Source organism: Dipodomys ordii, unplaced genomic scaffold (assembly GCF_000151885.1).
Source record: "Dipodomys ordii isolate 6190 unplaced genomic scaffold, Dord_2.0 Scaffold55, whole genome shotgun sequence".
Classification (NCBI taxonomy): Eukaryota; Metazoa; Chordata; class Mammalia; order Rodentia; family Heteromyidae; genus Dipodomys; species Dipodomys ordii.
This window is the reverse complement of record NW_012267271.1, coordinates 3,851,867-3,876,074: the sequence shown is the minus strand read 5'-3', so window position 1 is coordinate 3,876,074 and position 24,208 is coordinate 3,851,867. Positions and strand designations below refer to the sequence as shown.

Genomic DNA, 24,208 nt, shown 5'->3' with positions numbered 1-24,208 from the left:
TTCTATACTTCCTTTCTCCTTCCCTTCCTTTTCTTTCTATTGGGGTTTGAACTCAGAGACTCATGTTCATGCTTGGCTTTTTCCACTCAAGGCTGGCATTCTACCACTTGAGCCAGTTTCACTAGAAGCTAGATTTTTCTACTTTGATCCAGCCAGAGGCTCATATTTCATTATTGCATTTACAGTCCCCCATTCCCCTCCCCCGCTCCATTTCTTCCCTGAGGATGGAGCTAGGGAAAGTGGGGACATGGAATATTAGGGTAATTGTTTGGTTATATGATCTCAAAGTAACAAAACCAGACAACATACTCTTCAGACTGACAAGTTCCCTTGCCTTATTATTTTTCAAGAGACAGAGGAGGAAGGGGACCCTCTGCAACCTAGGCATTCATTCATCCCCCTCGAGTCCACAGGTAGAAGCAGAGTGAGCTTTCCATCACAGTGAAGTCAAACAGTAACAGGGGCCAAAGTGCAGAAAGAAAACTTACTGATAATAACGTTTAAACGCAATGGCTTTTCTTTATAAAAGAAGACATTGTGTGACACAAATCAAATTTGTAATGAAAAAAATAATTTCCCACCTAAGTATATAAAATATGAGAGGGTTGCAGTAAATAAGAATGAAGATTTTTGATTTATTCAAAGTTTCGATCTAAAACTTCAATGAAATCTACCACCTTTATTACAAGGAAACTGATGGTTCCTTAACGGAAAAAAAACAAAGGTCAGGAAAGATGGCACCGGACACTGGAGAGTGACCCAAACTGGCCAAGGGTACACAAGGTTTGGTCCAATAGATCACTGACAGGCTGAGAGCCACGTTTTGTTGAGAGATGATGTTAAAACTGCTTAAAGAGTATAAACTTCCATAAGAAAACTAAGGATGCAGATGAAGTGTGGACTCTACTTCAAGTCAATAACGTCTTCATCAGAGGAAGCTATGAGCTGGAAGAGGCTGCTGGCCGAGGCAGGGTCGCCCTCTCTGTCTACCACAGCATCTTGGTCTGAGCCTGCAGAGTGGAAATGCCTGTCGGGATTGGCTTCCGAAGTCCAAGGACTTTCCAAGGTGCCTGATGGGATTCTGAAAGAGAAAAGGGTCATTGTCAAGGCGTCCTGGGGACACCCTGGGACTGGGCCTCTCCTGTCTGCAGCGTCTAGCTCATCTGGGCTCATCAGCTTTATCTGCACCCCCTCCATGATGGGGAGGTAAGGGAGTGCAGGAAGCCCATTCCCAGCACAGGGCCTGCAGGCAGACAGCACGGGCACATGAGGTTGCTTCCTTGCCTCTCTCCTTCTCTCTGACTGTAACACTCTTGCTGCAGGCTCTGGATGTCATAGGAATTATTCCCATAAATCTTTACATGCACTCTAAGCCTGGTTCCATGCCATTTCCTTAAACACTTTTTTTGATCCCCTGTCAAAATGGACATCTACCTGCCACTGAGGTTTTAACTTGTCTCTCTGTAAGGGTTACTGCCTGCTTCTCTCTAGAATGTGAAGTCGCATGTCATCTAGGTTGGGCTGAAGCAAGGACTGCTCTTGGAAGTTTGTGTTTACTGGTCTTACACAGGACTCAGCCTTTCCTGGTGTTTGAGGTGTAGGATGGGTGGCATTCCTCACCACCTGCTTCCTAGCCCTTCAGTCACTGCTTAGGCTCCGGTTGGCCGTCTCCACTGGCCTGTGAGCCCACCAGAAGCGGAGAGGGGTTGATTGTCTCCTGTGTCAGCTCTCAGCTCCGGGCTGGGTTCAGCAAGTGAGCGCTGAGTGAATGAAGTACCATCCCAAGGAGCATGCATGGTACTACTGAAGGACAGCCAGTGTCCACTCAGTGATGCGGAGCTTGTTCACATGCCCTGTAGGATTGGGCAGCTTCGCTTTCCCTGCACTCTTAATAGTTTTTTAAATCTATCAAATTTCTGAGACAAAAAATTACAATCTCACTGGGTGCTGGTAGCTCATGCCTGTAATCTTAGCTACTCAGGTGCTGGTAGCTCACACCTGTAATCCTAGCTACTCAGGAGGTTGAGATCTGAGGTGCAGTTCAAAGCCAGCCCAGGAAGGAAAGTCTGTGAGACTCTTATCTCCAATTAACCACCAGAAAACTGGAAGTAACACTGTAGCTCAAAGTGGTAGAGTGCTAGCCTTGAGCAAAAGAGCTCAGGGACAGAGCCCTGGCCCTGAGTTCAAGCCCCACACCTGACAGAAAAAAATGTACAATCTATTACTGTATTTTTTGTTTTTGGAGTGCTGGGGACCAACCCATGGCCTTGCTCATAGGCAAGTGTTCTTCTACTGAATTACCCCTCCCTCTCTTAGTGTTTGCTTGACTGCTAGTGAGGAGCCCCACTTGTTAGGGTCGAGGCCCCACTTGCGGAGACTCCATCCTGGCAGCTGTGCCCTCTGGGGATCTTAAGAGGAACTGGATGCTGACCCTGTGTGGTGGAGTCAAAGGGCATTCTGTGCACAGGTGTGGTACCCACAGGGCACCCTCTGGGCAGGGGCGACACTGCCTTTACCTGTCATTGCTAGTTGATCTCACTGTCTCTGCTTTGGCGCCTCCTTGGCTTTCTTCTAACCGCTTCCGGGCTTTTGATTTGGCCCTTGGTGTTCCTTCTGACCTGGGCCCTCCTTCGTCGCAGAGGCCTGGATTACAGGGGAGATATCACAGGTCAGCCTGTCATTACCATAATGCTGCCTTGGAAGTAGAACAAAAAAACAAAACCCTTAGTCCTAGGGCATATTGGTATAGTTGGGTCAGAGTCAAGAAAATGATGGAATATCTATTTCCAAATGTAGCTTCCTTATTGCTGGAAGGTTCTTTCATCCCTTATGATCATAGAGCATGTTTGCATTGCTCTAATGCCACCCCTACCCCCAGACTCGGAAGTCCTACAAGGAGACAGTCCCACAGTCCTGTGGCTAGTGATTGTCATTCTTCAAGGTTGCTGTTTCTGAAAAGCACAGTATGTAAAATCATGGTCCCCAGATAGAGCTTTTACATAGAAGAACAGACTGAAAATAGGAATGTTCATATTTTACAAACAGTGTAAGACACCAACTTTGAAAACTGCTCCATCAGTGTTAAGCCTGCCCTATTGGGTGAGCCGAGTCCCCTCCTTCAGTTGTTCGGAAGACATTACTGCAGTCAGAGATGTGCTAAAGCTGATGTCCTGCTACTTTTATCCTGCAGATCCCAATGCAATTCTTTTTTGGGGGGGTCTGGTCGTGGGGCCTGAACTCTGGGCCTGGGCACTGTCCCTCAGCTCTTCAGTTCAAGGCTAGTGCTCTACCACTTGAGCCACAGCGCCACTTCCGGCTTTTTTCTTTTTGCTTATGTGGTGCTGAGGAATCGAACCCAGGGCCTCATGCATGCAAGGCAAGCACTCTACCACTGAGCCACCTTCCCAGCCCCCCCAATGCAATTTTGCAAACCAGTTCTTACTGGTTTAACCTGTAAATAAACACTTCCTATTTATTTTCTTTCCATAAATCTGAACAAAAAGTTTATGAGGGGCTCGGAAGGTGGCTCAGTGGTAAAGTACATGCCTTGCATTCTTTTTTTTTTGGGGGGGGGGTGTCTGGTCGTGGGGCCTGAACTCTCGGCCTGAGCGCTGTTCCTCAGCTCTTCAGCTCAAGGCTAGCGCTCTACCACTTGAGTCACAGCGCCACTTCTGGCTTTTTTCTGTTTTGCTTATGTGGTGCTGAGGAATCGAACCCAGGGCCTCATGCATACAAGGCAAGTGCTCTACCACTGAGCCACCTTCCCAGCCCATGCCTTGCATTCTTGAGGCCCTGGGTTCAATTCCTCAGCACCATATAAGCAGAAAAAGCTGGAAGTGGCGCTGTAGCTCAAGTGGTAGAGCGCTACCTTGAGCTGAAGAGCTGAGGGACAGTGCCCAGGCCCCATGACCAACAACAACAACAACAAAAACTGCTTATGAAACTGTCTAGGCTTCTGATGATGCCCACAGTGCTTGATGCTTCTCTGGTCTGGTCTCCATCTGTACTGACAGGGGTACACCTTGCCTCTGGACAGCCCCACAGGCCCGACCTATAGCAAGAGGCTGTGGGAAGTGACAAGTGGGCTGGGATGTAGTTATAAAGATGTGGCAGATTCCTGCCTTCGGCTGACCAATATCAAATGTCTGAAAACTACAAGCTGTAACTTCTAATACTTTCTTAGATTCTCAGATATACATACTTCTATTTAAAAACTTTGTATACTCCAGACTAGTATTTTATAAGCTTTTGTTTCCCTTTTAAACATGGCTTGAGTAGCTTTCTGTGCTAATAGTTGTTGGTGGCAAATGATAAGGAATTCCTTGGTGTAGATGTACTATAACTTATACTATAACTTGTACCATAATTTATACTATATATAAACTATTTATAATCAGCTATTCTATTTACAAATGTGATAACATAAACACTGAAAGCTATTACCACCAGGTATTGATGACTCACATCTGTAATCCTAGTTACTCAGGAGGCTGAGATCTGAGGATCAAGGTTCAAAGCTAGCCCAGGGAGGAAAGTCCATGAGACTTATCTCCAATTAACTACAAAAAGCCACAAGTGGAGCTTGACTCAAGTGGTAGTGCACCAGCCTTAAGCAGAAAAGGTAAGGGACAGCACCCAAGCCCTGAGTGTAAGTCCCAGTATAGCCACAAAAGAAAAAAAAAGGAAAAAAGCTATTACCTAGCAGTTCCCTTCGGGTCCTGCTTGCTATTTCTTTAATCTCCATTCGAGACAGGGACAAAGAGTGTGTGACAGGAATGGCAGCAATGCCAAGGCCTATGGAAGTGGGCGGGGTGATGACCTTGGAGACCAAGGGCGATTTCAGCGGTCGTTCGATGCTTCTGCCCACAAGGTTTCTAAGTGGGATCTTGTACAGATTTTTAGACTGAATTTCACCTGAAACACAATTAAGAAAAGAACATCAGAACTTTAGGCCCAGGATATTTACAAGAGAATAACTTCTTATTCCTCAATATCATTAGCCTGAAGGAAGATTTTATGTTTCATGCTGATCTCCCCAGTCTTACATGAGTGTGTGATAGGTCTGTGTTGTGTCAGGGCAAGTTAGGTAAAATGTGTTCACTACTTATGCTTGCACAGGAAATAGGCTAGATAAGAAAAAAAGCTGCCTAGAGTCCTGGAGTTATCTTAATGGTGAGTGACAAAGGCAACTGGTGTGGAGAGAAGTTGTACAACTCCAAACTGTTCACAGGCAGCAGGCAGGAACCACGCAAGGCTGCTGAAGTTCACAGGCAAAGCTCCCCACCGGGAGAACAGGGGATGCAGTGCAATGCCACGGCCTTGCAGTACCTATGTACTGCTAGTTGTAAAATGGACTTCACAATTTTTTGTTGTTTTGAGATAGCCTTACTATGTATCCCAGGCTGGCCTGGAGCTGGATTCATCTTCCTTAACCTCTCTCGTGTTAGCCAGGTGCTGGTGGCTACTCAGGAGGCTGAGATCTGAGGACTGCAGTTCAAAACCAGCTAGGGTAGAAAAATCCGACAAGACTCTTATCTCCAATTAACCAGCAAAAAGCCAGAAGTGGAAGTGTGGCTCAAGTGGTAGAATGTCAACTTTGAACAAAAAAAGGCAAACAAAAGCATGAGGCCCTGAGGTCCAGCTCCAATACCAGCACACACACAAAAACAAACCCTGTAAAAACTGCAAAGAAACCTTTCCAAGTGCTGGGATTATAAGTGTGTACCACCACAGCCATCGGTAAAACCCACTATAATTAACCTCCCTGAAGGAAATAACCAAACTGGATGCTCTCAAATCTTTGATCCCCCTTATCCCCACTGAAATATTTCTCATAACTGAATTCTTTTTTAAATCACAAGATTTTTATTTTTATATATTATTCCAATAATTTTTGCCTCCTCTATCACTTCTTGCTGTCTCTAAAAATAGCATTCCTGACAGGTTTCCTTGTTCTATTTTCTTAGTTGCAAATAATCTATTTGGATAGAAGTTAACATCCTTTATCCTCCCAGCCAGCACAACACCCTCTGGCTAGATCCCACTCACCTATGAGGCCTATTTCTCTTTCCCCATCCCCTACTATCTATCTATCTATCTATCTATCTATCTATCTATCTATCTATCTATCTATCTATCTATCTATAGCTGTGCTGCTCTCATATGTACTTACAATGTGTTACACAGTTATGCACTCTGTTTTTCTATTTTCCCTGTCCTCCTCCTAGGTAGTCTCTTAGCTTGTAAGTCAGGTTTAAGTTTATAATTAATTCAGATTACTAATAATAAATTATAAATTCAGTATTCTTTCTCTCATTGGCTGTCACCTCTACCAACTAAGCCATATTTCCAATCCCATTTTTTTTAAATGGCTTTAAACAGTCATTTCTTAGGCAGTGATCACATGTATAGATATTTGACAGTAAACCAGAGAAATCCAAAAGGATCAAATTAGTAAGGAGAGTAAAAGTGGACTTCACCTTCCCCCAGGGAAGAAGGAAAGACTGGAGTGTCTCGGCCTGGGGGTGTCTGAGGAGAACTGTGGGCACTGGCCCCCTTGGAGCTGCCTCCAGATGAGACCTCGGGCACAGCTGCGGCCGCTGTGAAGTATATGTCCGACTGGAAGGAGAGAGGAAGTGTCACCGAGCTGCCTGGCATCCCTGCTTCCTGCACCACTCCCCAGCCTCTGATTGGTCCAGGCTGGTCTGCGACCTCCTGCCCTCCTGGGAGCTTGCAGTATAGTACCTTGTGCTGGGGTGGCTTCCTGAGGTTTCCCTGTGCAGCCAGCCTCTCCCGATGGTCCAGTTCCCCACCTCCTTTCCTGATGTACCTGTTGACCTCCCTTACTCTGGCAGACACCAACATGTGACATAAACCCAGTGTCCCTGAGGACTACAGGTAAGAAATGGCTCATTCATTCACTGATGCAGCAAACACTCCCACACCCTTATATGTGCTGGTTTTTGTGACAAGGGCAGTAGTAGAAGGCTGAGTGTGACTCACAAGAGCCACCTGTCAGAAATTTTTGCAGGCCATCCATTAAAAAACTTAAATGTTAAAAGGTATTCAATGCCAAAATCCAGCCATTCCTAATTATTTCCCCATATTACTGTTATCTGTGGTTTCTGTTATTGTGAGCTTGTGTTCACTGGAGACATTCTTGGAGGCTACTATTCTGCTTTTCCTGGCTCCACTCTCTGAGCACAACACTGGAGACAGGACACTAACCACAGTGGACTATTTATGCCATAGAAAGTGGAAAGTGATGCAAATCAGAGCTTCATTATTTTGTCTAAAGTTAAAGGGACTAAAGCCAGGCACCGATAGCTCACATCTGTAATCCCACCTACTCAGGAGGCTGAGACCTGGAGAACTGTGGTTCAAAGCCAGCCTGGGCAGAAAATGGGATACTCTATTTCTAATTAACCAACAAAAATCTAGCTGGCTGGATGGCGCAAGTGATTGAGCTACATCTGTGAGCAAGCAAGACAAGCAAGAGCTCAAGGCTCTGAGTTAAAGCCCTGGTACTGGGAAAAAAATGAAGATATTCCCAATGAAAATTAAAAGTGTGTTGAATTTAGGGCTGAAGCTGCAAAAAGTCCTAGTTTAATGACTGATTGCTTTTTCCATTAATATAACAGCCTATTAAGCCACTGTTAGCATATTAACATTACTGTGTATTAAATATATGATAGTTTAATAGTATAGCAATATAATGTGTGACTATACATTCTTTGATACTAAACTTACTGGGAAAAGAATGAGTGGGTTGAATACCATCCCACTGGAAAATCATGGTGGGATTACTGCTATAGGTTTGCTGTGAATAGCAGGGATTGGCAAAAATTAACAAAAGCATTTTGTGAGAACTAGCTGGCTAATATTTGGTGATAAAGAGCACTGTATACTACTATTGTAAACTGAAAACTGTATCAGCAAAATTTATAATCAACTAACACACATACATGCACATGGCCATGCACACGCACACTTCTTCCAGCATTGGGGGCTGGGCACTGGCAGCACACACTGGTGCTGTTGGTGACTAAGGCAGCTTGGGCCCTGCTCTCACAGCTATGGTGAGGTAGGGAGGTGACACATAAACAGCCACCATCCACCAAGTGTGATCAGTGGCAGGATCAAAAAGTGCCACACATAGGCAGAAACTTCTTGAAAAGAGTCCTAGTGGCACAGTAGATAGGAGAGAGACTTGACAAATGGGGTGACATCAAAACAAAACATTTCTGCACAGCAAGGACATAATTACTAAACTAGGAAGACAGACAACAGACTGGAAGAAGATCTTTACCAGCAATGTATCTGACAAAGGCCTGATATCCAAAATATACAAAGAGCTCAAGAAACTAACCCCTCTCAAACTAGTAAACCAATTACGAAACGGGCAAAGGAGTGAAGGAGAGACTTCTCAGGAGAATGGCAAGGAAACATATGAAGAAATGCTCATCATTCCTGGCTATAAAGGAAATACAAATCAAAACAACTCCGAGATTCTATCTAACTCCAGTTAGATTGACCAACATCGTGAATTCAAACAACAATGAATGCTGGAAAGGATGTGGGATAAAAGGAACCTAATACATTGTTGGTGGGAATGTAAACTAGTACAGCCACTCTAGACAGCAGTCTCAAGGTCCCTCAAAAAACTAAACATAGAATTTCCCTATCACCCAGCCATACCACTCCTGGGCATCTGCCCAGAGCATCACAAGTTAAGATATGGTAAAGACACCTGCACGTCCATGTTCACTGCTGCACTATTCACAATAGCCAAGTTATGGAAACAGCCCAGATGCTCTACAATAGATGAGTGGATGCAAAAAATGTAGTACCTATACACAATGCAATTTTACACAGCCATTAAAAAGAATATTGCGATATCTGCAGGAAAATGGATGGACCTAGAACAAACCATGTTAAGTGAGGTAAGCCAAGCTCAGAGACACAAATAGCCATGTTTTCTCTCATACATGGAAGCGAGATCTAAATACACTGGATCATGATAAATTATACAGGACTAGGCATTCACACACAGTGAGACCAAAGGGGGACACTCTTAGGGGAGGAACACGAAGGTGCAATGCCTATTTGTCTCTAATCATATAAAATAATATTTACCAAAATGAACTCCAGAATGGAAACAATAGGTTTTTATTTTCTTTTTGTTTTGTCCTGTTTCTTTATCTGTATTTGGGAGGGACAGAAGGTGAACAAATGCAGCAGTGGTACTCACCACTGTGTTGAAAATGAGCTATACAACTTGTGGGTGGGGATGGGAGGGAGAAACTGGGAATGAATGAGGGACGGGGTGACATTCTCTAGAAAGAAATGTACTCTCTATCCAACTTAAATAACTATAACTTCTCTGTACATCATCTATATAATAATACTAGAAAAAATTTCAGAAGTGCTGCAGGCCAGGCATTGGTGGCTCACACCTATATTCCTAGCTACTGAGAAGGCTGAAATGTGAGGACTAAGGTTAGAAGCCAGCCTGGCAGACTCTTACCTCCAATTAACCCCCAGAAAACCAGAAGTGGTGCGCTGGCTTAAAGTGGTAGAGCACTAGTCTTGAGCAAAAGAGCTGAGGAACAGTGCCCTGGCCCTGAGTATAAGCCCCATGGCCCACAAAAAGTACCACAGAAGCTGGGTGCCAGTGGCTCATACCTGGTTTCTCACTACTCAGAAGGCTGAGATCTGCGGATCACAGTTTGAAGCCAGCCTGGGCAGGAAAGTCCATGAGACTTTTATCTCCAATTAACCACCACAAATCCAAAAGTAGAGCTGTGGCTCAAGTGGTAGAGCACTCTCATTAAACAGAAAAGCTAAGGGACAGTGCCCAGGCCCTTAGTTGAAGCCCTAGGACAGGTGCAAATGTACGCTTATGTGTGTGCGCGTGCGCACGTGCACACACACACACACACACACACACAAAGTGCCACAAGGGTATAGGTCCCCCCCCACCCACACACACAAAGTGCCACAAGGGTATAGGTCCCAGCTTAGCCACACACACACACACACACACACAAAGTGCCACAAGGGTATAGGTCCCAGCTTAGCCTCACACACACACACACACACACACACACACAGTGCCACAAGGGTATAGGTCCCAGCTTAGCCTGGCAGGCACAGAGATGTTCAGGGAGCCAACTGCGTGTGGGCAGGGACTAGAATGAAGGCAGTGGGACTGTGTGGCAGCAATGGACAACATCTTGGGATGCTATCTGCATTCCTGTATCCCTCTGAGACACGGAAGAATCTATGAGCCATGTTTACAGGCACAAACTTAAATTGGGCCTAGAAAGTGGCCAAGAAAGGGCTCCTACTTTTCTAGACTCAGACTGTCTTCATGTGACAATGATATAAATAACTGGCTCAGTGTGGGAGGGTGTCTTTTCAACTGAGTGCCCCTCAATCAGCTACTAGCACCCAGTGGCTACATCTACCAAATCCGAGTGTTTTGAAGTGTGAGGAGGCCACACGAGACCCTGGGCAGTCACTGCTCAGCCTTTGGTCTCTGGCCCGGCGGCACAGCAGCTGTGCAGCTGCCATTGGTCTGACTTGGTGGGAGGCAATTCTATGCTCACCTCAGATCTCACAGTGCTTCGGGGCCCCCTGAACCCAACACAGAAGTGAAATCCCCATTTACTCACCCTGGAGGCCACAAGCTGCAGCTGTGGCACCACGGCCGTGTGGACCAGGTTCCCGTTCACCACCAGGCGGATCTCCATGGAGTCGGTGGTAAAGGCCAGGAGGTATGGGAAGGCGCACACTGCAAGTGAACATTCCGGTCACAGCCCGGCCTGCTGGCCTGCTGGTTGCAGACTGGCTATGACTGGCTCACTGTTACCCTCAGTGCTCTAGAAGCTTCCACCTCTCCTATTCTGATGCTTCTCCTCTTCCTTCTATGGACAGGACCCCAGTGCTGAGGTGGCTTGTACTCCTATGGGCCGAGTACCTTCTTTGCGGCTAAATATCTGCCTCCAGTGTGTACTCTCCTCAGTTCACATGGCCATTTCTCCCTCTGGAGCCCCATTACCAGACCTGGCTACTCACAGTCCAGATCCCACGGGCCACCCTCTCCCCTCACACCACTGTCCAGTCCATGTTTTACACATCCTCTCCCTGGGTGCACTCCATCTTGCCTGGAAACTCCAGCCGTGTGTCCCCAGCAGGTTGGAACTCCTTTATGAATCTCTGGCCTGTGGTCCCAAAGTGGCTGAAACTTTTCTTTTTTTAACTTTTTTGTTGTTGTTGTTGCAGTACTGGGGTTTGAACTCAGGGCCTTGCCCTTAGCCAGTGCTTTACCATATGAGTCATGTCCCCTGCCTTTTTTGCTTTATTCTTGAGATGGGGGGGGTCTCATGTTTATGCTTCAGCTGGCCTGAACCACAATCCTACTGCTGCTTTCCACATAGCTAGCACGACAGGTGCATGCCACTGTACCAAGTCTTGTCAACATGTTTGTTTGGCCTTGAATTTTGATCTTCCTATTTACCTCCTTGAGTGTCTGGGACTGCCAGGCTTCCTGAGTAAACTCAACTACTTTCTAAGCTTCCCAATCCACAGCACCCTTGGCTTGATCTCTCAGGTGACCTCTAGTGGCGTTCAAAACCTAGAAGTCATTTTCCACTCTTTTTTTTGGTGGGGTCAGTTTGGGTCTTGAACTCAGGGCTTGGGCACTGTCCCTGAATCTCTTTGTGCTCAAAGCTAGCATTCTACCATTTTGGCCACAGTGCTACTTCTGTTTTTTGAGTGGTTTATTGGAGAGAAGAGTCTAACAGGGACCTTTCTTGCCTGGGCTGGCTTCAACCCTCTATCCTCAGATCTCAGCTGCCTGAGTAGCATGGATTACAGGCATGAGCCACCAGCATCTGGCTCATTTTCCACTCTACCATCCCCTTTTTGCAACATCTCATTGTCATCAGAGCCTGACCAGATGCCCTAGGATCTTGGGTCCATTCCTGTGGTCCCCTCACATTCTATAATGTGGGCTGATAGCAGAATCTTGTGAGGAAAACAGTCCTAACTGGAACATGCTTTGCTCTGATCTGACTCTCGGAGGCAAGGCCCAGCCAGGAATCTTGAGCCACAATCACAAGGACTACCATTCACAAGCCAGAGTTTCAGTGGTAGGCATTCTGTAACTGAAGGATTTCAGGCTCCAAATTAGAAAAGAATGGTGGGCCAGAGACATGGCTCAAGTGGTAGAGCAACTATCTAGCAAGTTCAAACCTCAGTACCAAAATAAATAAATAAATAACTGACCAGGGCTAAAAGCCAGTCAGTGTCCTAAAAGGAAAAACAAGCTCCACAAATAACAACTAAGTGCCTACAAGTGACATTTAATTGCTTCCAAATGCTCACAGGCTGAGAAGAGGAAAACGTATACGGGACAAGTGTCTCAAAAGGGGAACAAAAAGAAAAAGTAAGAAAGATCACTTAAAGAGCAGCTTATATGTATATAATTTCAACCACTCTCTCTTCTCCCTCTCCCCTTAAGACAATTTCAAATGGTTTCATTGTTCTGTTTTCATATATGCATATAAAGAACTCCAACCAAATTCACACTCCTTCACCCTCCTCCCTTCCCCCCACTGGTATTTGCCCCCCAGTGGAGCCTGTTTTATTCTCCTGTTATTTTTTTTTTTTAGTGTGTATTAATTGTGCCAAGGGGCTTCACATGGCATACAAATGTTTTTCTTACCAACTGCATAGGGAGCCTGGTTCCAACAGAACTGGAAATCTGACGCAGAGGGTTGAACCAGAAAGGAGCCACCATTAAAGGGGCACACCTTTTTATAGATGCAACTGTCTGTAAGGAAAACAACAGTGATTCATTTTGTTAGAGACAACACTTAGATCACTGCAGTCAGAGAAGGAAAGCAGGCCACTGGAACAGCACCCACCCCTTTTCCCCCACTGCTAGTTCTTTAGAGACAGCTGGAGCAATCCTGCCTTGAGGCTGAAGCCAGATCACAGGGAAGTTGAGCCTGAATAACATGACTGCTATGAATATGAATACTAACAACTGCTGACTGGAAGAGATTACACTCTAGGCATTGAGCTTTAAAACATCCTATTTAGTCTGTACACTTTAGAAAGAAGGTGCTGTTATTAGTCTCACTTTACAGAGGAGGACATTTGGGCAAGGAGAATCATAGCTGACCTGGAGTCTACCAGAAGAACCAGTGTGCTTCTTTGTTCTTGCCACCCTTTCTCACACAAGACCTGGACAGGGACTGATGGCAGCCTGGGGTGGAGGATGCAATCTCAGCCCATTTCAGGACAAGCGGGGTGGGAGCTGTGCCCTGTCCCCAACATTTTATGTGAGGGGTTATAGCCCCTCGATGAACTTGAGCTAGCACTACATTAAGGCCCAGTTAACTCAATCACTCTGGTTCTGACCTGTTCTAGACCCAAGTCCATGTGGCTTAGCTTATAGTGAGATGTTCATGTAGAAACAAAGGCACCTCCTATTACATAAACCATATATTTAGCCATAAAAATTATTTGAAATTATTGTTCAGTGTTTCCTGAGATAAGGTCTATGTAGTTTAGGCTGGCTTTGAACTTGTGATCCTCCTGCTTCTACCTCCCAAATACAGGTGCTCACTACTTTTCCTAACTTTAAAAACAGCTTTATTAGCTAGGTGTGGTAGCATATACATGTAATCCAAGCATTTGGAAGACAGAGACAGGAGAACCTAGGGCTCCAGGATAGCCCAGGCAAAGTTAGCAAGATTGTAGCTTGAGACAAAAAACTAGACAAAAGGGCTGGCGGCTTGGTTCAAGTGGTAGAGCACTTGTCTAGCATGAACAAGACCCTGGGTTCAATCCCAGGACCAAAAACCAAATCAAATCAAAGTAATTTGCTTTTATCAATATGTTGTACATTTCTTCTATGCATTCTTCCAGCACATGAACATTTACATTGCTGTACTCTCCTCTCTTTCCCATTTAGTTTCCCAAACTTCCCACTTTACAAAAGATGTTGTAATAGACAATCAAGAACTCATCCATCACAGTTTGTTGATTATTTCTTAAGAGTAACTGCTCATGAGCCAACTTGCTGTGCCGACTTAATAACATCCTACCTATACCTGTAGTGTGCAAAGGTGCCTGGACAGAGGCTGCCTGGCAGTCTGGGAGCCAATCACTGCCCAGGGCAATGTGCTTATGAAACTCTCAGTGAGCCACAGTTTTCTTTTGATGCTGTTCAAATAATTGGAAAGCTGTTAGGTTTAGGAGGCTCCAGTGTCCAGGGTTTGTACGTAAGCAAATATAATCCCAATACAGTGTGTAGGTCATATTCTAGAAAAGAACCAGGAACTGCTAGCTGACCTCTTAAGTAGGAGATCCATGAACAGCTTCTGCCCCAACGGAACCAAGTACGTGTTTTTCCTTTGCTCTGTGCTCACCTATGAAAGCCTTCCCTTCCGCCTTTACCATCTGAAACTACCTCATTCATGAACCACTGTCTACTGTACTGGCACCAAAAAAAGTAAAATAAAATGAAAAATAAAATCTACTGCTGTACTTAGCATCTCTTTCGCTCGGATCCCCATGTCCTTTCAGAAAGTCAAAAGAAATACCTCAGTTTTTTTTTTTAATATTCTGCTATATTTTTTTCTTTCTTTTCTTTTTTTTTTGTCTGTTGTGGAACTTGAACTCTGGGCTTGGGTGCTGTCCCTTCGCTCTTCAGCTCAAGGTGAGCAATCTATCTTGAGCCACAGCCACACTTCTGGTTTTCTGGTGGTTAATTGGACATACAAGTCTCTCAGACTTTCCTGCCCAGGCTGGCTTTGAACCATGATACTCAGATCTCAGCCTCTTGAGTAGCTAGGATTATAAGTATGAGCTATCAGCACCCAGCATTCCCACATATCTTGACCTTTGAAAATACCGAACAAATTTCTCTGCTGATATTTGTTTTCCCCAAGTTTGTTAATCCACATATTAATTTATCAAAGCATCTGATCTAGATGGCTTTGGTGGCTAATGCCTGTAATCTTAACCATTCAGGAAGCTGAATTCTGAAGATTGAGGTTCAAAGCCCAAGCAGGAAAGTCCACGTGACTCTTATCTCCAATAAACCACTAAAAAGCAAGAAGTGGAGCTGTGGCTCAAGTGGTAGAGCAGTAGCCTTGAGCAAAAGAGCTCTGGGACAGCACCCGAGTCCTGAGTTCAAGCTGTAGCATCAGTGCATGTATGTGTGTACGTGTACATGTACACACACATGCACACACACACATACACACGTGATCTGCTAGCTATAAACAGCATTACTATTCTAAACTGATAAAATTATCTTGTTTCTTTTTGCTATTAGAAAGAAAATCTATTTTGTTGAAAATGTTGAAAGTCCTTGAAGATACTTCCTGATGCCTTGGTCTGCCCCAAACCCACCCTGCTACCTGACCTGGTCCAAATCAATCCAGTAGGCTGAGGAGCCCTATGAGGCTGAGATCATGAACATGTGAGAAATGCAAACAAAATGTGATGTGCATCACTAACACAAAAACCTGAAATCCAAAATGATCCAAAACATGAAACTTTCTGAGTGCCAACAAGTGGAAAAATCCCATACCTGACCTCATGTGACATTTCACAGTCAAAATGTCGATGCTCTGGGCTGAACTCAGTGTTCAGACTTGGTTCCATCCCAAGATATCTCGTCATGTACGTGCAAGTATTCCAAAATCCTACAAGAGCTGAATCTGAAACACTTCTAAGCATTTCATGTAAGGTATACCAACCTGCAATAACAGAAGTTAATATTTGGGGTACTGGAGTCAAAAGGGCCCTAGATGCAATCCCTGGCCTGAGGCTTAGTAGCTATATAACTTGAATGAGACAGTGACCATTGTACCCTAAGCACAGCACAAAGAACACATTAAGGCCTCTACCTGGAGGCCACTGCCATCCCTGCCACATCTGGAGACATTTTCACAGGCTGTGGCTCTGACACCAGTCATCAAGAAGTCTAGGGTATGGTGGGAAATCGGGGGTGGGGTGTGGGGGAATGCAAGTTTTAGACACTTCCTGGAGCACAGTTATGCCAGGTGATGCGAGGATAGGCTGCTTTCTGCTGCCTGGAACAGTCCATGTTGGTGCACAGACAGAAGAACGCATCCTTGACTTACAGTTGTAGCACAGTAGCAGGCCGGCTTCTCCATCTTCATACACATCAATAGCTGCAACGAAATTAACCTGCAATGATAATGGGCAGCGGTAGTGGTGGGCAGGACAGTGACACTCGGAAAAGACTCAAGTTAGCATGTCTGGAGGGGCCCTTGGACCTCTGAAACTTGGGTCCTGGCAGGTCACTTCTGCTTCTCTGGCACCCAGCATGGGTGCCACCAGGGAGCAGGACTGCAATGACTACAAGTATGGGAGAGAAATATCTGAATTAAGGCAGGCATTGAGAGAGTGAGAAACTGATCAGTGCTTCACTGGGAATCAGAAAGAAGTAGGGTTTCAGAGCCCATATAATAACCCTGTGTGGCTCTATCTCCCACCCCCTGCTTAAGTGTTCTGCACAGCCTGCATCATTCAGTGTTCACTGCTCCTTCCCCAGACTGTCATGTCAGGCTCTTGAGGCAGAACTGTGTCTTTCACTGCTGTCTCCTCAGCACGCCTGCTGGGCCTGGCATGTGATCGAACACATGACACCTTGGTCCTGCTGCTTTAGAGATGCAGGCTCACAAGCTGTACTCTCTCAGAGGTCTGGGGTTGTAGGGCGCTTGACTTAGCTGGACTCTGCTCAGCCGGACTCTGAGCTTCCACATGACGTGTGTCCCCACCTACCACACTGGCTGTGGAGGCATCAGCACGCTCAGCTCAAGGGCATGACCTCTGGAGTCAGGCAGCCTGGCTCAGAGTTCTGCTTCTGCTGTGTGGTTTGGGTATGTAAGTAAGACTCCTTTCTGAGCCTCAGTGTCCTTTTGTGTAAAAATGGGGACATGAGTGTTCATAGATTGTTGGGAAGATTCTGGAGGGAGAAATGGTCATTTGGAGATGGCTGTGGCTATTATGAGTGGGAGAGGAGCCCAAGGCAGTCTGTGGTTCAGGTTTAAGCCTGTGTGTGTTTGGGGGTGAGGGGCAGCAGTAGGGAAGTGCACACAGCCTTCCAGACCCAGGCCTGCACTTAGGCACCAGGCTGAGGGAGCTGCTCCAAGCAGGCCTTTTGTTTGACTCTGCTGATGGATGAACAGACTGACACTGCTAGGTGGACCAGGCGGACTGTAGCTCAGGGTAACATTCAGGGACAGAGGTCACAGCTTGGACTTGAGCACATCCTCCTGGGACATGCCAGGCCACTTTGCTCAGATGCTTACCAGCACTTAGCACAGTGACCCTTTCACGCCTGGACACAGACATCTTGTCTCTCTCTAGGAGAGGGTCTGGCAGGTGTCAGCCTCCATACCATTAAAATAAGCAGATTTGCTGGGCACCAGTGCTCATGCCTATAATCCTAGTTATTCCCGAGGCTGAGATCTGAATACTGAGGTTTGGAGCCAGCTTAGGCAGGCAAGTCTGCAAGACTCTTATCTCCATTAACCACCAAAAATCTAGAAGTAGAGCTGTGGATCCAGTGGTAGAGCATTAGCCTTGAGCACAAAAACTCAGGGACAGCACCCAGGCCCTGAGTGCAAGCCCCTGTATTCACACACACACACACACACACACACACACACATACACACACAGATCATTTTCGTGACATTAATATGTGTTTGAAAAACTTCCAAATATAGAGTTGAAACAAGTGATGTCTGAATCCTGTCCTTCTCACCCTAGCTGAGAGGCAGTCACAGCCGGCCCAGTAGTCAGACTTCCCAGATGGTTCTGGATGGGTGTCCACCTGAGAACCACAGGGTCAGGGCAGATGCCAAGAGGGGAATCTGAGCTCAGGAATAAGCTGAGTTCTAGATCCAGTGTGTGCTGCCTTCCAGGAGAGATTTGGCTTGGGAATGAGGCTAGTGCTGGCTGCCAGAGCTGGGGCAGTAGGTCATGGCTGGCCTGTTGGTACAATGAACTTGATGTTGCTTTCCAGAATAGGATGCTGCTTTAGCACTTCTTAAACCTTTATTCTCTTCTTTCCCCTCCCTCTTTCCTTTTTTCCTCCCTCCTTCCCTCCCCCTGCGTCCCTTCCTCTTTTTCCCCCTTTCTCTTTTCTCCCCTTCCTTCTCCCTCTCTTCTGTCTCTGTCTCTGTCTTTCTGTCCAATACCAGGGCTTGAACTCAGGGCTTCACAATTTTTCTAGGCTTTTTCACTCAGAGTTGGCACACAACCACTTGAGCTATACCTCCACTTCTGACTTTCTGCTAGTTAATTGGAGGTGAAGAGTCTCCTGGATTTGTCTGCCTGGGCAGAAAATCAGTCTTCAGATCTCAGCCTTCTGAGTAACTAGGATGACAGCTACTAGTATTCTTTCCTCTCTAGGATTGTCTAAGAACCTGAGGTGGAATGAAACCTGAAATGGAATCAAATGGTGTATGGGAAGAGGGAGGGACAGAGGTGGGAGTCTATATCAGTCCAACCAGCACTGGTGCATTACAGGCAGCTATAGGCAGCAGATATTGCAGCCCAGATACTGGTGCCATTTGTGACCAAATCTCCAGTGACCTGAGCCAGGTCAGTTCCCTGCACTGGCCAGGGTTTGAGCTGCAGGAAACTTTTTTTTTTTTTTTGGTAAGTCGTGGGGCTTAAACTCTGGGCCTGGGCGCTATCCTTCAACAATTCAGCTCAAGGCAAGCGCTCTACCACTTAAGCCACAGTGCCATTTCTGATTTTCTGAGTGGTTTATTGGAGATAAGAGTCTCATGGACTTTCCTGCCCAGGCTGGCTTTGAACCTCGGTCCTCAGATCTCAGCCTCCTGAGTAGCTAGGATTACAGGAGTGAGCCACCAACTCCAGCTGCAGGAAACTGTTGGTTAGAGGTTAGTCTTGCTGCTGCTGTGCCTGCTTCTGACTAGTTATTAGCAACCACATTGCTCATTGCTTCTCCATGCTTCTAGGGCTAAGATCCCCACTTAGACAGTTGATTCCTTGCAAAGATACCTTTGTCTCCCTTAGCATGCCCACCTGTGCTGTGAGCACTCCAAGATGCCAATTCACACGGGAAGGTTGTCTACATCCTCACCCAGCTAGGACCCAGGGAGGGGAAGGGGGACTAATTTCTTTGTTTCATTAAAAGATTTTTTTATGCTCTTTATGGAAATGTTCTTTATCTTTTTTTAAAAAAAATACATTAAAGATAAGATAGAATATTTTAGAATTGTTCCAGAAAAAACAAAACATAGAAGTCATAAAAAAAACTATTTTAAGCCCAGTTCTTTCTGGACTTTTATAAACTTTTAAGACAAAAATGTCCAGAAGTAGTCTAATGAATCATCAGGACACTAATGTAAGTGAATAGTAACTGAAAGAAGTCTAATAACATTATTTTTTCTCGGTAGATACCCTGATGAAAGTCACTAAGCAACACAGATTTGTTTTGAGGAACTTGGCAGACAGATTCTCTGATGTAAGGTAAAGGCTGTTCCCCTGGGAAAGCAGGTTAAGCCATCAGAAACCAATGGCCAGGGGAAGGGTAAACAAAGGAGGAGGCTGCAATGCTTGGTAAGAAATGTACGTATTATCCTGCCCATGCAATTGTAACCCCTCTGTACAGTATGTTCACAAATAAAATAAAATAAAATTAAAAAAAAAAAAAAAGAAACCAATGGCCAGGGGAAGGACTAACTGGACATAGATCTGTTGGCCATGACTTTTCTGCCTCTTTTTGCTGGTCACATGCAGTCATGAAAAGCAGAAATTACTTTTATACTTGCAGCACTTCAACAACTTCTTTCTTTCCTCCTCTTCCTCCTTCTTTTGGTGGTTGTAGGGTTTGAATTCACACTTGCTAGGCAAGCACTTTACCCCTGAGCCATATCCCCAGCATGTTTTTGCTCAAGCTTGTGCCTGGACCATGATGCTTTCATTTTATGCTTCCTGACATAGCTGGGATGACAGGCATGTGCCACCATGACCAGCTTCTTCCACTGAGGGGAAATCCTGTGAACTTTTTTTTTTTTAACCTGGGCTAGTCTGGAACTGTGATTCTCCTGATATCAGCCTTCTGCATATCTAGAATGACAGGAGTGTGCCATCGTGCCCAGATATTGGTTAAGAAGAGGGCCACATGAACTTCTTGCTCAGGCTTGCCTTGAACTGTGATTCTCCTGATCTTGGCCTCTTAAGTAGCTAGAATTACAAGTGTGAGCCACTGTGCCTGGCTGAGATAGAACTGTTAAAAGACAAATTGGGCCTTCTCTCCCAGAAGTCCACAGACTGGAAGAGTCAGAGGCTCTAAGGAGAAGCTGCTTCCCTGCAGGTGTTAGGGCACTGGGGCTCAAGCCTTAGATAGGAAGAGGGTCAGGACACATTTTACTGGGTCGGTCTGTAGATCATCATCTCCTGGGGATTACTTAAAAACTCCTGGCTTTTGCCACGTGTCAGTGGCTCACACTTGTAATCCTAGGCTGAGATCTGAGGACTGCAGTTCAATGCCAGCCCAGGCAGGCAAGTCTGTGAGACTCATGCCCAGTTATCCAGTAAAGCACCAGAAGTGTTGCAGCAGTGGTAGTCACTGGACACTGGTGAAAATGAAATATACAACTTGTGGGTGGGGATGGGAGGGAGAAACTGGGAGCTAACAAGGGAAGGGGTGACACTGTCCAACAAGAAACATACTCTTTAGTTGATTTATATAACGGTAACTCCTCTGTACATCACCTTTATAACAACAACAAAAGCAATTTTTAAAAAAGCCAGAAGTGAAGCTGTTGCTTAAGTAGTAGACCATAAGCCTTAAACAAAAAAGACTCAGGGACAGTGCCCAGGTCCTATGTTCAAGCCCCAGGATTGGCACACACCAGTAATGGTAGTTACAGTTGAAGGTTGAAGGTAGGTGGGTCATCACCCTCTGAGACTGTCCTGGGGCAAAAACAGGAGACCCTACCAGAGAATAAGTAAAGCAAAAAGGGCTTGGGGACATTGCTCAAGTGGCAGATACCCTGGTATAGCAAGCTTGCGGCTCTGAGTTTAAACTCAATACTGGCCCTTCACAGAAAAACAAAAAGCCCTAGCTCTTGAGTAAGTTTTTTCTTTGGAAGTGGTTTGAATTTGTGACCTTGAACTTGAACCACACCCTTAGTCTGACCAAGTAAATTGTGATTTAACTGTCCTGGAGTCTGCTCATAACACTGATCTTTTGCAAGCTCTAAGGCAGTGACAGCAGTGACTGAATCCACCCCTGGCTCCCAGACTTGGCTGAGCATTAGAATAATCTGTGGCTCCTTAATAGGTCCCCATGCCCCCTCTCTGCCCAGGGAAGCCTCTAGGAGAGACACATAGGCATTGTGGCTTTTAAGGCTCCTCAGATGGGCTTCAGCAGTACAGACAAGAGAAATGGCAGGTGCCACGGTGATGGATGACAGCTGCAGACAGATGGCCTCCTATTTAGATTTGGATTTTTCTATTTCTTATTTTTTTCTTTCTTAAGATCTCATTCTAATTACGTGCTAAGCCTTCTTAAAGTAGTAATTAGCAATTATAAGGAAAATCTGGGGTAGAACACGTTCAACACAAGCTGCACGGCCTAGGAGAGAATGCAGCCTCTGATTCTGTTGAAGTGCAGTGGGGGAGCCTTGTGGGTGTGGAAGCCCTCAGGGGAGCTGTATTGTCTGTGGGGCCATGTTGCCATTCTGTGTCCTCAGTCACTAAGTGAGGAAGCTAGCTTGTGCTGCTCCTGAACAAGTGGCTCCTTGATATCATGCCCTGCCTGTCTCGTAGCCAGAGTGAGCTGAGGAGCTCTGTGACCTACTCAGGTGACAGGGAGTAGATTCTGGTGACACAGGTCTCAGGCTTCAGGTGGTGAGTGTCTGCCATCTTCCAGCGAGTGCCAACAGTTCACACCCTATAGAGTCATCTCTAGAGACAGTTTTGGTGGCCCTACATGTGTCCCAAACCAAGACATCCTTGTTCTCCATGCAGCTCAGCAAAAGGGTTGCAGACCCTCAGTGATGGTCCCCTCTCTGTCCTAATGGAGACCCATCCTGTCTTCCTTTTGTAGTGGGCCCTATGGGGATAAAGAAGGGGTGCTGTACCCACCCTGGCCACCTAATCCCCAGTCTGTGAGTCTGTAGGCCACAGAGAACAAAGCTTGCTCTCCAAAGGCCCTCCCCGGCAAAGGCCTTCCCTGCTCCACAAACATTCTCATTTACTTAGTTATATTCTGCTTTGAGCTCTTTTGTCTTTTACTTGAAAGCATGGAGATGCAGGGGAGATCCTGAAAGGTGGAGCAGGACAATGGGACAGTTGTATTATAGTAGATAGAAGCCTCTGGTTCTCTTTACAAGTGCAACTTGATGGAGATCAACCTGAACAGCATATTGCTAGTAGAGATACACAGCACAAAATTCTAGATCTATCTAAACCATGGCAACTCCTGCTGTCTCTGATTCCTACTTGTCCCCCGGCCATCACTCACCCTGCTGGCTTCCACGTGATGCAGCCTGAAGACCTCCCCTGTGCTCTCATTTACCACATCGAACTGGTGCCGGTAAGCCACGCAGACGAGGTTGTCACTCTCTTCTGTTGGCCCGTCCACTAAGGTCATCACTGAAGGGCAGTCAGACAGGCAGATCTCCTGTGTGATAAGGAAGGATGTAAGAGACAGGCTGGGGCACAGACTGCACCTTCAGTCAGCCTCCCTCCCCAGCCCTTCCTCCAGGCTTCTGCAGAACCTATGCTGCAGGAAAGCAGAGACAGTTCTCCTTCCTATATCTCAAGACTCAGACCTCTGTCCTTGGAAAGGGGAGAAGCAATAGGAATTCATGGTGTGGCCTGCTTTAGCCTTCACACAGTGACGGTAACAGTGATATTAATCGCTAATAACCTGGTGTTATCTGTTGCCAATGAAAAGTGCTTAGCTGTTCAGCTGCCAGCACTGTTTTTGTACCAATCTCATGAAATAGGATGACCACTGCTGTATTTACAACTGAGGAAACTGAGGCCCAAAGGTCAAGTGACTGCTCTGGTCAGTTTACGTATGGTAGAGTGGAAATGTGATTTTACAGCTTATGCTACATTAAGACCCTAAGTAAATATTCCTAAGAATAAGAAGGTTGACACCTATTTAGGACAATTTTTAACTTATTTTGCCTTCACATTATGCTGAATATGTGCAGAAATTGACAGGCACAATTAAGGAAGTCTTAACCCTACACAAAGATCACTTCCCATGTAGACTACAGGAATGCCAGTGTTGGATAGATCTCACAGCTTGAGGTACTGCAGTTTTAAAAACATATAAGAATCACCAGGCACGGGAGGCTCACTCCTGTAATCCTAGCTATTCAGGAGGCTGATATCTGTGGAATAAGGTTAAAAGCCAGCTTGGGCAGACTCTTATCTCCAATTAACCAACAGAAAACCAGAAGTGGTGCTGTGGCTCAAAGTGGTAGAGCACTAGCCTTGAGCAAAAGAGCTCATGGACAGTGCCCAGGCCCTGAGTTCAAGCCCCATGGCCAAAAAAAGCAAAAACAGAAACAAAAGAGTCCTTTAAAAAGGAAAATCAGGAAAGGGATTCCACCTTTGGGAGGCTTTTCTCCCAGGGCTGCCCCTTTATCCATCAGCATGTTCTGCTAACCAAGGTGAGCAGATAGCTTTGCCCACGGCCTATTCCTGAATCTCCAGCTGCCCCTCTGCCCACATCTGCTTGGGTCCTGCACTAGCCTCCCAGTAGGTTTCTTGATTTCCACTTTTGGAGAATCATCTTTTAAAAATATTAGCCACGCTGGGTGCCAGTGGCTCACACTTGTAATCCTAGATACTCAGGAGGCTGAGATCTGAGGACTGCAGTTCAAAGCCAGACTGGGCAGGAAAGTCTATGAGACTCTTATCTCTAATAAACCACTCAGAAAACTGGAAGTGGTACTGTGGCTCAAGTGGTAGAGTGCTAGCCTTGAGCTGAAGAGCTAAGGAGAGCGCCCAAGCCCAGAGTTCAAGCCCCATGACAGACCAAGAAAAAAAAATGTATATGGGGCTGGGAAGGTGGCTCAGTGGTAGAGTGCTTGCCTTGCATGCATGAGGCCCTGGGTTCGATTCCTCAGCACCACATAAGCAAAAAGAAA

At 45.9% G+C, this 24,208-nt stretch overlaps 1 protein-coding gene across 4 annotated transcripts in view; it reads right to left on the bottom strand.

The window, feature by feature from the left end:
* Positions 1-605: 605 nt before the first annotated feature.
* Garnl3 (GTPase activating Rap/RanGAP domain-like 3) overlaps positions 606-24,208 on the bottom strand; it is a 114,356-nt gene continuing 90,753 nt past the window's right edge. For 2 of the 4 annotated variants that reach the window (XM_013021325.1, XM_013021324.1), the window contains 8 exons: positions 22,564-22,722; positions 16,170-16,236; positions 12,731-12,838; positions 10,677-10,795; positions 6,480-6,618; positions 4,699-4,914; positions 2,517-2,643; positions 606-1,081 (listed from right to left, as the gene is read on the bottom strand). In XM_013021325.1, the coding sequence (XP_012876779.1) occupies positions 904-1,081; positions 2,517-2,643; positions 4,699-4,914; positions 6,480-6,618; positions 10,677-10,795; positions 12,731-12,838; positions 16,170-16,236; positions 22,564-22,722 (1,113 nt within the window). In that variant the 3' untranslated portion in view covers positions 606-903. The remainder of the gene's footprint in view (positions 1,082-2,516; positions 2,644-4,698; positions 4,915-6,479; positions 6,619-10,676; positions 10,796-12,730; positions 12,839-16,169; positions 16,237-22,563; positions 22,723-24,208) is intronic. The other 2 variants (XM_013021323.1, XR_001175245.1) reach the window with 2 other exon arrangements.